At 47.5% G+C, this 17432-nt stretch overlaps 1 protein-coding gene across 2 annotated transcripts in view; it reads left to right on the forward strand.

Annotated features, from left to right (window-relative positions):
- The window catches only part of CACNA1D (calcium voltage-gated channel subunit alpha1 D), a 330433-nt gene that overhangs the window by 292571 nt on the left and 20430 nt on the right, over positions 1–17432 (forward strand). For both annotated transcript variants that reach the window (XM_010376188.2, XM_010376189.2), the window contains 6 exons: positions 635–794; positions 1356–1483; positions 1616–1712; positions 4747–4849; positions 6279–6380; positions 11518–11648. In XM_010376188.2, the coding sequence (XP_010374490.1) occupies positions 635–794; positions 1356–1483; positions 1616–1712; positions 4747–4849; positions 6279–6380; positions 11518–11648 (721 nt within the window). The remainder of the gene's footprint in view (positions 1–634; positions 795–1355; positions 1484–1615; positions 1713–4746; positions 4850–6278; positions 6381–11517; positions 11649–17432) is intronic.

Below are 17432 nucleotides of genomic sequence, written 5' to 3' on the forward strand. Positions count from 1 at the left end.
GAGACTTAAGTTGTTAAGTATTTTGGTCATTAAAAATAATAGGCCAAGTGCAGTGGCTCATGCCTGTAATCCCAGCACTTTGGGAAGCTGAGGTAGGTGGATCACTTGAACCCAGGAGTTCGAGACCAGCCCAGGCAATATGGCAAAACCTGACTCTGCTAAAAATATAAAAATTAGCCAGGTGTGGTGGTGACTGCCTGTCGTCCTAGCTACTGGGGAGGCTGAGCCCGGGAGGTCAAGGGTGCAGTGAGCCATGATCACACCACTGCACTCCAGCCTGGGCAACAGAGCAAGACCCTTCTCAAAAAATAATAATAATAATTAATTATTGTTAATTATACAAATGTTTAAAGTAGAGAAGACACAAAACTAAGCATCCATTTATACGAAGACTATTAGTGCACTTGCATCAGATGATGGCTGTAAATCCAAGGGAATTGCAGCAGCACCTCCAGTTACTGTGATAAGTTACACTTGAAAATCAGTAGGAATTTCACATTTCCATGAATTCAAATTGGATTTGCTTCAAATGACTTAGGTTTTTCTCTAATTATGAGTTTTTCTCCCCTAAGATCTAAGCTTTAAATTCCTTCTTTCCTCCACTAAAGCCCCCTTTGTTCTTCATCTGAAAAAGGTGTGCGACAGGTGAGGCCTGGCAGGAGATCATGCTGGCCTGCCTCCCAGGGAAGCTCTGTGACCCTGAGTCAGATTACAACCCCGGGGAGGAGTATACATGTGGGAGCAACTTTGCCATTGTCTATTTCATCAGTTTTTACATGCTCTGTGCGTTTCTGGTAAGTGATCAACATAGCTCCCCCTCTCAGTTTACAGATGCTTATGTAGCATTCAGTGTTCAGACCAGTGACCTTGCCCCATCCCATCACCTGAGGACAGTTGATGTGGATGAGCACTCTGGACTCCATTTGGCAGCTGAGGGCTTTTGTTTAACCAGTCGTGTGTCACTGCCGCCACCTTTGTAAGCAGAGATGTGGTGCTCGATAATAGGCTTGGAGCAATTACCAGTCACTTTAGCTTCTTAGCATTCCTTTCTAAAATTTCAAAACCAGTGCATATGGTGGTGACTTTTTAAGAGTGAGAATTATTTGGTGATAATGAAATTATAAAACTGCAATGTGTTTTAGAAGGCCTTCCTTCCCCAGGACTTAATTAAAGCCATTCCAGAAAGCTAGAATCATACTCTTTTCTTAAACATTCTCCAAATAGAAAGTTTTTTACAACTTCTCTTGGAGACCGGGGTCCCCATGTTTCATGTCCATGTCATGAGAAAGCCTGTGCTCAGTTCTAACCCAATCCAGCTGCAGGTGAAGTTCTTCCCTTCTGATTTCCTTTTTCAGATCATCAATCTGTTTGTGGCTGTCATCATGGATAATTTCGACTATCTGACCCGGGACTGGTCTATTTTGGGGCCTCACCATTTAGATGAATTCAAAAGAATATGGTCAGAATATGACCCTGAGGCAAAGTAGGTTGAAAAAGATTTGATTTGGTGTGTGTGGGTGGATTTTGGAATGTCAGCTGTGATTTTTGTGGACTGGACTGAAAGTTTGGGCCAGTTGGTACTGTTCCTAGACCTCACATTGTATTTTACTTCCAGGGGAAGGATAAAACACCTTGACGTGGTCACTCTGCTTCGACGCATCCAGCCTCCCCTGGGGTTTGGGAAGTTGTGCCCACACAGAGTAGCATGCAAGGTGAGTGTCCTGTGTGTATGTCCGACAGCCTCTCTTGTGGAAGCTCGGTTCATTCAACAAACACTTGTTAAGTGACACAGCCAGGCCTTCTGTCAGGTGCTCGGGATGCAGAAATGAATAATATGTGGTTCCTACCTCTGGGGAACTCTCAGATTTGTAAGTCTTTGGACACCCTGTCAGGAACCATCAGAAGAGGAAGGGAATTCTGTAATTTGTCATTGGGTGGATGGTAGGGAAGGCGACATTTCAGTCAGGTCCAGAAGGAACCTAGGAGTTTGTCAGAGGCAGGAAGGGCTCTGAAGGAGGCAGGAGAATGGACATCATAATGACAGGGTGAGCCACTGGGTCACCCTTTGGCTAGGACATAAGAGGAAGTGTCAGAAGGCCCCAGGCACAAGCTGAGCCTTCTCCAACCTGCTGAGGTCCAGGAGAATGGGGAAGAAACACGAATGAATTTCAGGTTTGTGTGGTAGGAAGTTGGCTGTTGTCAGTGGAGAAGTAGACCTGAGGCAGGGGGAGCAACCAGGAGGCAGCAGAAGTGGGAAGAGAGAGGAGCAGGTCGCTTGGAGATTCACTTGGGATGTGGAGCAGGGAGGACTCAGTGGCCTGGGTGAGGGGAGGGGAATGCTAGGAGAGCGCATCTCCCAGCCTCGGCAGTGGCGGGACACGGTGCTGTGTGTTCCACACGTCCCCTCTGCTACAGAGCTTTGTGGCCACCACAGGAGATGGGGCCCCTTTCCTAGCATACCAGGCTCTAGTCTCTCAGGGATGGATCCAGGTCTCCCACTGCAACCCGGTTCTGTGTTTCCATGCCAGAGCATGCTCTCAGGAACCCTCAATGAGACTTTTCCTTCCACAGAACTCACGGTGCAACAGCTTACATTTGTTGTAGCAACAAAAAAGGATTTCCCTTTTTCAAGGAGAAATGCAAGATTTGTCTCTTGAAACTCTGCCTTCTAGAAATTCATCCAGTCTGTATAGTAACTAGTTCTTGCTCCTCATGGATCCAAGGAGATCCTGGGGTCAGGGGTTTTACCACTCCAGGATGCTGAGTCAGCTCTAGACAGAAACCAAGGTAGCAGAACTGAGTCTAAAATATGTTTCAGACTCAAAGAAATCCCTGAACCAGATGCATGTTCCCTGCCCTGAAAATCCAGAAAGCCCTCTAGGCGAGTCCTTAGGGTCCTTGCCTCTCTTTAGGCTGGACTCTAGATATAGAAACAGAGCTTGACTTTTTTTTTCCCATAAACTTCCCAGTACTGGCCTCTTTTCTGCTTTCCAAGAACAGTGTGGGATCCAGTTCACTGATGTCATCTTGTGTTTAAATTTCTAGATCCTTTTACATAAAGCTTTCAGATGTTTTGAGGCACAGTCGTCCATTTTGCTGACTCAGGAACTTGCCAGGAAAAGTGAATAAATGTCCAGGATTTCCTGGCTGCCTGTGCTGGTTTTGGTGAGGGGGCCGGGCGTTAGTAGGAGGACTAGGAGTTTGGGTGGGATAGACTATGCAGACACAAGATTCCGATTCATCAATATGGAAGAGAAAGAAAGTCTTTTCTTTTGGAACATGCTGTTAACAAAAAATAAGAAGTTTTTAAGTATTACCAACATCACCATTAATTTAGTGCTTGCCATGTGCCTCACACAAAACTCTTGTGTCCGTGAGTCCTTTAATCCTTGCAAGTTCCCATCATTGGGCATATCATCTGCATTTACAGGTTGAAGTGACTGGGGCCCAGAGAGGGTGTACCTCACCCAAACTCTTTCCAACTCTCATTGCTGGTGTTAAAGGGATCAGGATATAGAAGACAAGTGGGGAGCATGGATCCTGCTCTGAAAGACCAAACCCTGGGAGAAGCCACACAGACTCATGCAAAATGCTACAGGATGTACATGATGGTCTCACTAGGCAAGGTCTGAAGGACACTCCCTGAGTTGGGAATAGTAATGGATCCTGTTGGTTGAGAACCTAAGTCCCAGGCCCTGTGCCTGGCCCATTGTATCTTACTTCCTTTAACCCTCACAACAGCTTTAAAAATGTGCCTGGAGCTGGGCGCAGTGGCTCATGCCTGTAATCCCAACATTTTGAGAGGCTGAGGCAGGAGGATCCCTTGAGGCCAGAAGTTCAAGACCAACCTGGGCAACAAAGTGAGACCTCATCTCTAAAAAAACAAAACAAAACAAAACAAAATGTGCCTGGAATGGAGGTCTGACCCTAAGACCTCCATTGGGATTAATGAAAAAAAGGAGAAGTCTGTTTGAACAGTGAAGTTTCACAGTTTAAAATACAAAACATATCATCTGCATGTCAGCATCTGTATTTCATGACTCAACCTTTGATCTTTGTCATCCCAGAGTCCCCCAAATGATAGGTTGTATTAATCAGGGTTCTCCAGAGAAACAGAGCCAATAGGATGGATATGGAGGTGTATATGTATGTATGTGTGTGTGTATTTGTGCGTGTGTGCATACAGAGGTTTATCATGGGGAATTGACTCATGTGATCATGGAGGCTGGGAAGCCCCATGGTCTACCATCTGCAAGCTGGAGCCCTGGGGACCTGGTGGTGGTATCTGAGTGAAGTTCTGAGAACCAGGGGAGCCCATGGTGTAAGCCTCAGTTGAAGGGCAGGAGAAGACTGATGTCCCAGCTTAATCAGGCCAGTAGAGAGAGAATTAAATCTTCCCCCACCTTTTTGTTCTCTGTGGGCCCTCAGCAACAGGATGAGGCCCACCCACATTGGGGAGGGCATTGCTTTACTCACTCTACTCACTCTACCAATTCACATGCTAATCTCATCTGGAAACACCCTCACAGACACACCCAGAAATCCTGCTTAACCAACTGGGCATCTCGTGGATGTCAACTTGAAACATAAATTAACCATCATATGCATACCCCTAAATGGCTATTGAATTGAACTGAGGGTTGACTAGAAAAGAGATGAGTGATAAATGGAAAATAAACATCCAGAGGGATATGGCTGTGGTCACTCATTTCCTTTCTACAAAGAAACTTTCCTTTCTTTTTATAGAGATTAGTTGCCATGAACATGCCTCTCAACAGTGACGGGACAGTCATGTTTAATGCAACCCTATTTGCTTTGGTTCGAACGGCTCTTAAGATCAAGACCGAAGGTAAGCATTCCCTGCCAGCAAGACAAGATGGCAGGAAAGGAAAAGGACAGCACATCCCATCTTGCCTTCCTCATGTGGGCCTTTTCTTGGCCAAGGGGAGGCCCTGGGGAAGGGGCTGGCAGGTAGAATGGAGATGTCCATGTCGGGCTGGCCGGCTGGCTCCTGCCTCCTGTTTCCTCATCCTTGATCTCCTTCCTTTATGCCTCACTTTGTCCCAGAATGTTTTGAGTTGACTCATACTACTGCTTACTACATAGCAGGGGAAACAGGCAGGGTATCGGAGCAGAGATGGAGCTATCACAAATGAACTCACTCCAGCCATCCCTAACTGGTTGTATGACCTGCAGTGAGGGATGTCACTGGTCAGAGCTGTAGTTTCTTTCCCTATAAAAAGGAAGTAAATACAGGGATGTCCAGGAGGTCCTGAGATGAAATGAGGTGATGTCTGCAAAAGCTCCTTTGTAGTGCCTAGCACATAGTCAGCACTTGAGAAATACAGAAGCATCTTCCCAGCTGAGAGACCAAACCAGCATGGCCTTCACAGCCATGCTCAGCCCTGGTCAAATCCTGGTAAAACAGGCACTAGAGTGTGGCCATTGGAGCTGGCTCAGTGGCGACTTCGCAGGTGGAATGGAAAGCAGATTGCAACAGGCTGAGGAGTGACCAGGAGATGGGGGGAGGTGGGAGGTGGAGACCTCAAGGAGAGCTCACTCTCTGAGGCACTGGTGGAGGAGAGGAAAGAGGAGGCAGCAAGGGACTCATGCCGAGTGCAGGCAGGTGACTTCTTACAACCCTAGAGCCCAGGGAGACGCAATCCAGCAAAGCCAGCCTCTTTCAGCCTAACAGGGGCACCTTGTGGCATGCTTGTCTGTACCTGGCCCCAGGCCAGCATTGTTAAGGGCTCCAGAAGGCAGAATGGTCCTCTATGCTGACATGTTAGTTGAAAAGACAAGTGTAAGCTCATCTAATAAAAGGCCAAGGTTATGTTGTATGGATGAGCACATATAGTAGGAATTGAGAGTCTTATTTGGGTGAAATTTAGGCTGGATCTTCAAGGAAGGAGGTACGATTTGGAAGAATCTGTGAAAGAGCGGAAGGCAAAGGCATTCTGGGTTAGGAACAATGGAAACAAATAGCAGGTGTCAGTTGTGGGAGGGCAGGATGGAATCAGAGTGGAATAGGCCTTGAATCTCAGGGTGAACCATGTTTGTTCCCATGGTGGAGGGACTTCCCACTGGGAAGGCATGATCTCTATTGCTGAACATACGAAGTGTGTTTGCCCCTGGCTGGGGAGAGCCTGGTGGGAGGGGAGCCCCATCAGAGAGCAGTGTGTTCATCCAGGTCAGGCTGGGACGAGGCTGTGCAAACAGAGGAGGAGCTGGGGAACAGAAATGAAGCTTGCTTTTCCCCTTTTGTTTTTTGAATCCAGGAAACCTGGAGCAAGCTAATGAAGAACTTCGGGCTGTAATAAAGAAAATTTGGAAGAAAACCAGCATGAAATTACTTGACCAAGTTGTCCCTCCAGCTGGTGGTCAGTGCAATCTATTTCCTAAGTAGTCCTTGGCCAGTGCTTTGGTTTTAATGTTAGTGTCTCCAGAAAGTCCAGAGAGAGTTTGCAAAATGCTTTATGTATCAGTTAGAGCATTAGGGCCAACTGATAAAGAAAGCCCTTTGGCCATTTGGTGTGATTATTTGGGGTTTAATATGAAGAACATTCCAGACAAAGGAGAGGCTTCAGTGAAAAGCAAACCAAAACTCACATGGCTGGTTTTGCAGGGATTTCCTTTCTGGTGGAGGAATTCATGTTTGAGGACAAGACTGTGATCTCAAAGTGGAAAGCCTATATTTTTTGTCCAAAATGAAATACTCAAAAGTAGTTTGCAATTACCCTTCAGTATATTGTTGAAAATGTCCCATGAAAAATAGATAGCTTTCAGGAAATTACATTTTTGAAATGTTCTTACCAAGACTGAATTTACTACCATAATTAGCAAAAATGCCCTTTTAACTAACAGGCATGCTTATTTCCTTTCGTTATTTATCACAAAATAACTAACCTTCTTCGAATTTTTATATATATAAAAACCATCTATATATATACACACATACAGTATATATATATGTATATGTGTATATATATATATATATATATATATGCATATTGGTTTTGCATTTTTATTAAGTACATGTGGACTTAGACGTTGGGATGGTTGTTTTTGACTGTTCTGTTTCCAAGTTTTAAAGGTGCAGGATCTGTTCACCCAGGACCACCACACCAGCATTCTAGCATCCTCGGGCCATGGGCATGTGATGAGCCTTTGGTGTGTTTCGTGACCAGCCAAACGTTTATAGTGTCACTGCCCCCACAGCTTTCGAGACTGGTCTGGCTCAGGTCTGATAGCTGACTTGGGACCCGGGTCACCCCTGAGAAGGTGATGAGCTCTGGCTCTTGGGGTGCAGACAGAGCAGCATGCCAGCCAGCTCTGCTCCTTAGCATGAAGCGAGAAGCAGCGTGAGCTTTTGTTGCTGAAGGGGTTACCTGTAGCTGGCACGGCCACCGGCTCAAAGCTGGGGAAGACGGTCCAGAAAGAAATGATAAAAGGAAAACAAATGAACCACAATAACAAAACAAAAAACCCTGAGAACCCTGAGAACCCTGGAGAACCTAGAGAACCCTGGCTTCCCCCAGGAGAACTGATACTGCACATTTAAAACAACTCTTTGGTTTTCATTCTTTTCTTTGTAGCTGCACATCCAAGAGCTTGCATGGCTTAGATGAAATGCTTTTGAAAAACTGTTGTAACAATGTGCTTGAGGTTTTTCTGCAGCCTCCATTTCTTTCACCTCGCAGTCTTTCAGAATATTCTGAAGCAATTCTGTTTTAGGGTGGTGGCATGGAATCAGAGTTATCTCTTGCCAACTGTATTCCCCTACATTGTTTCTTGAAATACGGATGCATGCTTCAGAATAGCAGGCTATGCCTGTCTATGTAAACCTTCCCCTGTGAGCCGAGGACCCTGCTCCTCCCTTGCTCCACCTCACATCTCTCTTGGAACACCACCTTCATCACAACCAGCCAAAGTCCCATGTTAATGCCCATCCTCGTGAAATGCCCTTGGAGGGTGTCATTTACATTACTATGAAACTTCATTTCTTTTCATTTTACCAAAAGAAAAGTCCAGAATTTAGCTCACCATTGAAGCTCCCTTCCTTTGAAAAGCTGATCAACTTTTAGCTTTATCAGACTTCTAGTAGAGTGGAAATCTTCTTCTTTCTTGGTCCAATAACTGGACTTAGCCTTTTCTATTTCTTAAAATGGATTGGAGTTTAGGATGACAAGTTTTAATCTATTTCACAACAGCAGTGAGAGGCAGTGTGAAGCACAAGAAGAGAGAAGTGGGGCGTTAGGAGGAGATGGAAGGCTCTGCAAGCTCCCTGCCTTTGTTGAGTGATATGCCCAGTGCAGGGCTTATCTGGGCTGAATCTCATATGAGCGCTGTGGCCACCAAGGAAGTTCAGAAGGTAGTGGCCATCAGGCTTTGGTACATAGACTCTGGAAGAGTTGCTGGACAGGCTTTGCTCTCCACATTCATCATTTGTCTGTCTTTCCTCTTTTATCTTCTAGTAGACCCATGTCCCCAACCTTTCCTGCATCACAGCCCACTTAGAAAAGGATATTTGCATACCCCTCTGAGCAATAGATGTGGAGTTCTTGAGGCTGAGGGCCTCAGCATCCTCTACACCATCACCTGGTCAAGAAGCAGGAGACTGGGTAAGGCCGGCCTCCACTCCAGGTGGCTGCGACTGGCAGGTGTGGTGTGCTCAGGAAGTCCCTTTTAGCCCTGGTGATAGAGCTGAGTAGGATGCTTGTCTTAGGTGGGTTTACTGGTGTGCTGTGAGGCGTGGCCCAGCTCCTCATGAGCCCGATGATGAAGTCAGGAATGAACTGTGGATCTGTGGGCACACATCAGGCTTGCTTCACTCCCAGTGGCCGGGGGCCTCGGCTGCCCCCTCGCCATCAGTGCTGAGCTGCCTCATCTCTGCCTCTCAGCTCAGGTTCTCACCTCTGCTCTTCAGCCTTCCTCTGCCCTCTTGTGGGTCCTTCCCCTTCATTTCAGAAGTTCTCTCTCCTCCCCGGGACTCTCCTCCATCCTTGACCTGGATCCTTTGCTCCTTTGCCCTGAAGAGCACACTGAGCTGCCTCCATTGCCTTCTTTTCAGTCCGGAGCCCAGACAGCCTCCTTGTATTCATTCCTTCTGTTCCTTCCTGTTCTGTCCTGCTGTAGCTTTGACTTTTCTTGTTCTTAGGAACTCTTCCTTGGGCCTAGTCTCCTAATTAGCTCAGTGTCTCAGTGGAGAAGACGAAGTGACCCTTCAGTTTTCTCCTGTAGAGCCCTGGATGGGTCTGCCTCTGCTCTGGAGGCTGAAGGGAGATCAGAGTTAGGCCTGCATTTGCGGGAAGCATCAGGGTGGAATGAGGTGTGGATCTTCTGCAGGTAGAGCCAGGGCTTTTCTGGGCCCCACAGAGAAGACTGAGAGCCCTGGACTACAGAGGAAGGCTGTGGCATGGCAGGACACCAGACACCATCTCTGGGGTCCCTAGAGGCACTAGCTAGACAACAGTGTGTCCACCTTTTGTGTGCAGCCTGGGACAGGGATACATTTGCATAGTGTGAGAGGCAGCTCTGAAGAAGCCGGCAGCCATTGTGGCTGGAGACGGCCATCTCTGGAGAGGTGGTGTGAGGATAGGACCCCAGGCTCGGGGGGCACACTGTCCTGTGTTAAGGTCCCAGCTAGACTGAGCTGGGCAAGTCATTTGGCCTCTCTCCATCTGTTGACGGGGGCGTGGTGAGCAGATCCACCACGTCAGAGTTGTGAAGAGGCCATGAGACCCACATGGAATTCTTCTTACACAGGGCTTGGCACCTATAGGTGTCCAACAGTAGGGGCTGGCTAGAGCTAGAGCTGATATTCCAAACACACCCTGAGCAAATGGGGAGGCTGGAGAGTACAGCAAGGGGTGAAATACCAGGACCTAAGTGTTCTCTGCTCACCTCCTTGCCTTCTTGCCTATGGACCTTGCATCATTAGACAAGCCAGGACTGATTAGGGACTGTGTTTTACATGCTACTCAGAGCCTTTGGCTTACCTGGATGCCCCCTACACCATTCCAGGACTATCTTGGCTTGGGTTTAGAAGGAACAGAACACTTCTCCAGGCCAGACCACCTGAGACAGCCTTCTCACACAGTAACACTCAGTGGCTTCTGACAGGGAGGGCTGGAGAGACAGCCCAAAGAGGCCCGGGCATCTCCAGTGGGGACCACAAGATGTTGGCAGCACCTCCTGGATGGGCACTAAGTGAAGCCCACCCCGGGTGCATTAGTGAAGGATGATGCTTCTCCACGTCCCCCAGCCCATCAAGCTCCAGGATCCCTATGAATGGATGCCACCATTGGCACATTTTAAAATAAGGGTAACTCGGGCTCATCATCATCAAGTGCCCAGCACTTAGGACAGCCCAAGCCAGGCAGCTGAGTGCTTTACCTGCTTCCTCCCACCTAATCCTCATGGCTCCTCTGAGAGGCTTATCCCCACTTTACAGATGAGAATACAAGCTCAGAGAGGTTGAGCCCCCTGCCCCCAGATCAGCATGTAGCTCTTGCACGGGCAGCCTGGCCTAAAAGCCAGCTGCTCTGCAGCCTTTGGACCAGCAGCCATTCCTCCTTCAGCCTCTGCAAGTTGTGGTCAGTGGACCGCCAGGCCCCACATGGCCCCACACACATGCGAAGGGGTACTAAAGTGGTCGTAAGCTTTACCCCCAAGAGACACAGCACACTGAAGATTTGGTGGCAAGCAGCCGTGGGAGAGCCGTGGGGCACATTTACATGTCCAAAGTGGTTTACCATGAGACAGCCAGAGCCTCTATTCTGCCTCATGCATCACCTTTAAAGTCATCAGCAGAGTTCTGATTCCCCAACCATACATGTTGGAGGTTGTTTCTGAACAAAGCAAAAATAAGCCCAGCTCAACTTTGAGGTTGGTTGGAGCTGTCACTACAGTGCAGTAAATGAGCTGTTCAGAATTACAAACCAAGAAATGGTATACGGAGCTTATTGGTGGAGAATGTGGGGCGGGGAGCTCATGAAAATCTGAATTTGCAGTCACTTTTCTAAACCTTCCTCTCCTTCTGAGCGTGTATGTCACCTTTCTAGGTCTCTATCTTGAGACATCGGGATTTGGAAGGTTAATTGCCCTTGATAAGTTTATGGTAGTTATACATGCAAATCCCTATGCACAGGGGTGAAATGTGGCCCGTGAAGCCTCCTTTTGTTTTGTAATTTTTATTTTAAGTAAATAACCAAGACAGCATTTCATAGTGTTACTAATATGCTGCTCTATTAAACTCATAACAAATGTATTATTTTCTGCAACCTCGAATATCAGTTCACTTAACTGACACTAATTTTGAGCCTTAGTTGCTTTGCAAAACCTTGCTTTTTGCTGGTTTGAGACTCCTCTGTTACATGCTGAGGCCTCGGTGCCTTCTGCGCCATACCGCCCACCCGCCCCTCTCTGCCCCTGCCCCTGCCCCAGCCAGAAGCAAGTGTTTAGGCTCTTGGTCTAACGTGCTGATTCGGGAGAGCTCTGTCTGGTCTCTCCGTTTAGATGATGAGGTAACCGTGGGGAAGTTCTATGCCACTTTCCTGATACAGGACTACTTTAGGAAATTCAAGAAACGGAAAGAACAAGGACTGGTGGGAAAGTACCCTGCGAAGAACACCACAATTGCCCTACAGGTGAACTGTTGTCTCATTTTGTTTTCTCTCTTCACTAACGATTTTACAAAGCTTATTTGAAATACTAGAGAGCTGCCTATTCATGGTTGAGCAGTACCACAAGGATTTTGTTTAAACTGAGATACTACACACTCCCCCAAATGTGGACTAGCCATTTCTGGGCCACAAGGTAAGTGCTTCCCTCCCCGCTGCCTTCCCCGTGGAGCCCTGCACCTGCCACCACCCACGTGGCAGGGCCGCCAGGACGGAGAGGAGCGAGTGCTGCCCTTGCACCCCAGCCCCGCCAGGCAGTGTCCTCCAAGCAGGCACCCACCTTCCCCATGGCCCTGGGCTCCAGGGTTCTGGCTGCCCAGTGAATGAACAGCTTTCCATCTGAACGCAAGTGCTTTGTTTTGTTTCTGTTTGTTTCTTACCCCACTGCTTGTTGGTTTTTGGTCCATTTCAGTAACATCCATCACCTCCTAGTATGTACTCTGTGTGTGTGTGTGTGTGTGTGTGTGTGTGTGTGTGTGTGTGTGTGTGTGTGTGGTGTGTCTGTCTCTGTGTGTTGTCTCCTGATGGCCACAAGGCCAGCTGTGCACATGCTATGCTCTCATGCCCCGGCCAGCCTCTGGGCCCTCTCCCTTCTCCACCTGGGCCCTGCTCCAGGCTCCTAGAGTGTGGATGTGGCTCTCGGGAACCTCTAGTACCAGCCAGGGTCCTTGCATGTGAGGAATGTAGAATCCTAGGGAAGCCCAAAACTCTGGGATGGGAAGCAGGTATGTGGAGGGGCAAAGAAGGCACGATGAGGACCAGCAGGAAGAGGGGCTAGGAAGGTGGTCTGTGAGTGCCGTGGATGAAGGAGGCAGGGCAAAGAGGGAGAAGACGCTAGGGACAAGGAAGAAGGAACCACAGAGGCTGACAAACAATCTGAAACAACTGACCTCTGCTGCCCCGAGTGCTCGGAATCCATCATGGATAGGATAAAGACTTTTTAAAAATCTCTTTACGCCACAATTTTATGCCCCTGTTCTCAGCACATGTTAAATTTGGCCTTGTGGGTATTGATAAGGTTCAACATGGAAGAGTCCTTCACTCTTTTCCAGGGAAAAATGCCCAGCATTGTTGTGTTCAAAGTGATGGTAACAGCCAAAATGAGGGCTTATCTTTGATCTTGCTGAGAGAGAGAATATGAATATGAATATGAAAGCGAATGAGTGAATGACAAACATGAGCTGTGTGTGTATCTCATGGGTTAGTAGATGGCCTTGTGTGACAGTGACCTGCTGATTCATGGTGAAACCTCTGCTCTACCCATACAGCTACAGGGGCTGGGGAAAGAGGCATATGAGGGTTGGCAGGTGGACCATGAATCCGACTGAAGACAATGATCTTGCTGCCTCTGATCACGTATCCTAAAGGTAGCTGAGGGAATCACAGGCTCAGTCACACAGCCCGTTGGCATCTCAGGTGGTAGGATTTACAGATGAAGCTTTCTCACTTCCAAACAATCCAGTTTGTAAAAGTGACAGCCCTCCTCCTGGTCTGCAGCTCACAGCTAGCCTCAGAGAGAGAAAGCAAACTGCAGAGATGTTTGCAGATTAGAAGAAGTCTCCGGTCCATCCCTCCTTGAGGACAGTGTGGCCAGGTTGGATGCCCGGAGAGGGAGTGATGAACATGCTTCTGCAGGCTTGTCCTTAACGGAGCCCCCTGCCCAGAAGACGAAACTGGTTAGATGGTTTAGTTCCATTTCCCACTGCCCTGGGCTTGTAGGGAATTGCTTATTGTTCTGGGAACCTAATTGGGACCAGAACTTGATAACTTTTCTGGAGGGGGGAACATAGTCTGTCATCGATGGTTGATGTCCTAACTTACAGCCAGCAAATTAGCTAGGTACCACAAGAATCTTGCATTTTCTGTAAGAGGTGTGGGTGACCACTTGGATGCAGGGTCATTTTTACTTTTTCTGAACCCCCAAGACTTCCCAATTAGACAATTTCAGCACTTTCTCTAGTGGCTGGAAATAGTGCTTTGATGTTTTAAGACATGCACAAACAACGCACAGCTAAGTCATTACCAGGTTTCACGCCTGGGGTTTTCTGAGTCTTAAGTTGAAGGGTCAAATGGCATGAATTACAGTGGCAGGTTGTGGGTTAAAAGACTCTCTTGCTTTGTGTTGCAATAATGTTGAGGGTTTCTCCTAAACGTTTTTCATTTTATTTATAGAGTTTCATTTTATTGATGAAATGCAAACATTTCCAGTTAGATGATACCAACATATTTTCACATGGCTCCATTGGGAGCTGAAGCATCGTCTGTAATTTATGTTGAGAATGCAGCCTGGAAAATTAAGTTGTGTTCATAATCTTAACAGAGAAACTGAAAATGTACTTGATTCTGAAACATTAAACATAGACATTTTTTTTTGTCTCCTTAAAGGATAATTCTAATTGCATTTTGGCTTCCTGTGCTGTAGAAATGGCTGTGAGTGTGATGTGTTACTCCATGTTTAATTAGCATGAGGAGGCTTTCCTTTCTGCATGATGAAATACCGGGTGACGATGTAGCAGTTAGGAAAATTTGGTGGGACCGCAGTGGGAGAGTTGTACCACCAGTGTAACTAGGACAAGGACACAGCCTCGGGAAGCCTGCCCCAAGAGTGGGCGTGGCCTGTTGAGATTGGGGGTGGCTTGCCTCCTCCCACGGCAGGGTGCCCCATGGCTGACCGACTGCGTGCTAATGGGAAGTGGAGCGTGGCCATCGCAGTGTGAGCGCAGAAGTGCGGACCTAGGCATGTGCGTGCTTGTGCTGCGTAGGGTGCAGTCTGTCTGAACAGCTTCCAGGACGGGCCCAAGACCTCTGCACCCCCACCCCCAGAGAATGTTTTTTCAAGGACACACATACGCACTGTGGTTTTGAACCCTGTGGGCTCCATCTGATCTCCCTGTGTTCAGACCAACTGCAATGCTGCCTCCCACATGAAGGGGAATGGCTTGAGCTCCTGGATCCATGTATGGGAAGGAGCTCGGCATCCGGTGTCTTCTGGCCTCTGTGGTCTGAATGAGTGTGCAGTTTCCATCCTTCCATCCATCTTCATCATTAAAACCAACCTTCTCTCCAGCCCTTCTACAGAGGGAACCAGAGAGAAGCTGCATCAGGTCTTTTTTAATTTCCTCTTGCGCATCTCCTACATGCCATGTTCACTTTGGGTTGACTCAGCATTCGCTCGTCATCCATTGTTGCTACATCCGAGTGACCTATGAGTTTCCACTAGGGGCAAATAAATAAAGGAACACAGCCATGCAGCCATGAAAATTCTCAGTTCCCTTCCCAGCAGACAGCAATGCATGCTGAGTGTCCCATCAGACCTTCTAGATGAGGACATCTGTGCAAGTTACAGACACTCATTAGTCCAGTGTCTTGTGGATGAGAAAAAGACCCCTAAGTGGGAAAAGTTTTGTTCATTTCTCTTTCTTTTAACATTCAAGAATTTCCTTTCTGCAAAAGACACGCACTCCAGTGGAATCCGAGGACACTATGTCCCCCACTCATCCCAGATGGGAGCCTTTCCATCCCTTTTGTAGGAAAGCTTTGGAGGGATAGTCCTTTTGCCTGTTTGGAAGTTTGGTTTAAGGAGGAGACCATTATTTCTAGCTATAAAGAATTAGGTTGTTAGGTTGAATAATTGTAAAGCCTGTGCCCGAGCCACCAGTTGGTGATGCAGGTGGTTGAGGGGAGATGTGGGTGGTATGTAAGAAACAAAGGACTCTCAGCCGCTGCTGTGCCCTATGTGGTCTTCTTAGGGAGGCTCGATGCATAAAGACAGAAGAAAATGGGATCCTCCACAGAGATTTTATCTGTAGAAGATTAAACACCTGTTGCCTGGTCACCTTAGTCTAAAAAGTAGTGGAGTTTCGTTTTATTTTTTTAAAGCATGATTCTACCTGAAGCCATCAAAAGGCTCTTTTTAAATTTTTTTCTTTTTCTAATCTAAGAGGAGAACAGATGCTAACAGATGAGATTTCACTGGCTGATTCGTTTGTTTCAGATGCTTGAACGGATGCTTTAGAATTTTCTGCCTGAGCTACGGCACCAAGCTGGTTAGTCGGAAGGCGTTTGTGGCTAAGGCCTTGAAAGGGAAAAGTCTCAAGTGGGCTTATTTCTACTGAAACAGCATTTCGGAAGAAATGCAGGAAAAAGCAGACCCAAGGCCCCAGGGAGACCCCTTCCAAGCAAAGCACTCCTCCGGAAGGTGGAAGCGGGGCCGTGGCTCATCTGCGGAGCCAGGGCTGCCTCTCGCGGACGTTGCTCACGGTGGTTCTTTTTCGTGAAAGGGATCGTACAAGTCTTAACAGTTTTCCCTTCCAAGCAGAGACTCAGAGAAAGGGAAAGAGTGAGAGAGAGCAAAGGAGGGGGGCAGCTGCCCCACAGAGAAATGAAATGAACACAACTTCCTGATGCTGGCCAGTAAAACAAAAAAATAAAAATAAAAATAAAAAGATTAAGCAGACCTGCCTAAGGTGGGCATCTGACTCCGTTCCAAAGTCCTGCATCCCTAGTTTGCCCGAACTCCCAAAGACTGGCAGGCCCCTCGGCGCTGAGCTGACAGAGTTCCTTTTGTATGCCAGTCCACCATGACCTCCTGAGCGTCCGGCCCTGCTCTCTGCAGTGACCCAGTCCAGAATGCAGTGAGAAGTGGACAGGCCAGGAAGCTCAGATACACCCATTGAAACTAACACATACACCCCGCATGCCAAACTCAATCCAGGCAACACCTCAGGTTCCATCTTAACGTGTCCACAGGAAACACCACCACACCCAAACCTCATCTAACATTGTCCGTCTTTAATTCGTGGTCAGAGCCAGTCTGGGGATGCCTCTTTGGAAGCAGTGTGGTCTAGTTTCAAGGACACTGGGAGTCAGGGAACCTGGGTTCTAGTCCCAGTTTCAGCTTTCACTTGCTGCGTGACCTTGGGCAAGACACTTAACCTCTCTGTGCCTCAGTTTCCCCCGTCTGTAAAATGGGGTTAATAATGTCGACCTACCTCACAGGGCTGTTGTGAGGAATAGCTAAGTGATTGTAAAGCACTTTGAACGTATAATTGCTTATTATTAAGACTACAACAATAATAATATCATATGCCTGTTTACTACCAGAACTTTAAGAAATTCTTGTTTTCCTTTGATCTCTTTTCTGTTCTGTACTGTACTTACCCATTGAGAAGGAGAATTCCCCCCTTTTAAAGATATCTAGGCAGTGCACAAAGATGTCAACAGAGGTAATTCTGCAGGTTGCATTTTCACATCTTAAGAATAGCAGATTTTTGCCCAAGATGTTGGTTGATGAGGGTGTCTGGTCTGGAATTCTCAGCTGATTCCAAATGGTGGTTGGAGTCTGTACATCTGATGCTGAGCCCAAGACACCCCAAGTGGCCAGTTGGGATTTTAAGATCAACATTCAAAAGTAGCCATAGTGCAGAGGTCATGCAGAAGAATCTAAAAAAAATTGAAGTCTCTGAAGTGTTTAGAGAAAAGAAGGGCTTATGAGCCCCTTTAACCTGCCCTGATATGTACAGGCTGGAAGCTGTGTGTGTGTGCGAGTGCGTGTGTATGCATGTGGGGCGTGCGGAGACAGGGGAAGAGAGAGACAGCAGACTCGGGGGGGGGACCCTATTCCTGTAGAAGTGGACACTCTTCCAAGCATCCTGGGAGGGCAAGAGTCCCAAAGGCTAGGCAGAGGGTGACAGCAATGTCACCAGTGGGAAGTATGCTTTCTGAAAGCTTGTCCTTGGTGTGACTGACAGG

Source organism: Rhinopithecus roxellana, chromosome 1 (assembly GCF_007565055.1).
Source record: "Rhinopithecus roxellana isolate Shanxi Qingling chromosome 1, ASM756505v1, whole genome shotgun sequence".
NCBI classification, from domain to species: domain Eukaryota; kingdom Metazoa; phylum Chordata; class Mammalia; order Primates; family Cercopithecidae; genus Rhinopithecus; species Rhinopithecus roxellana.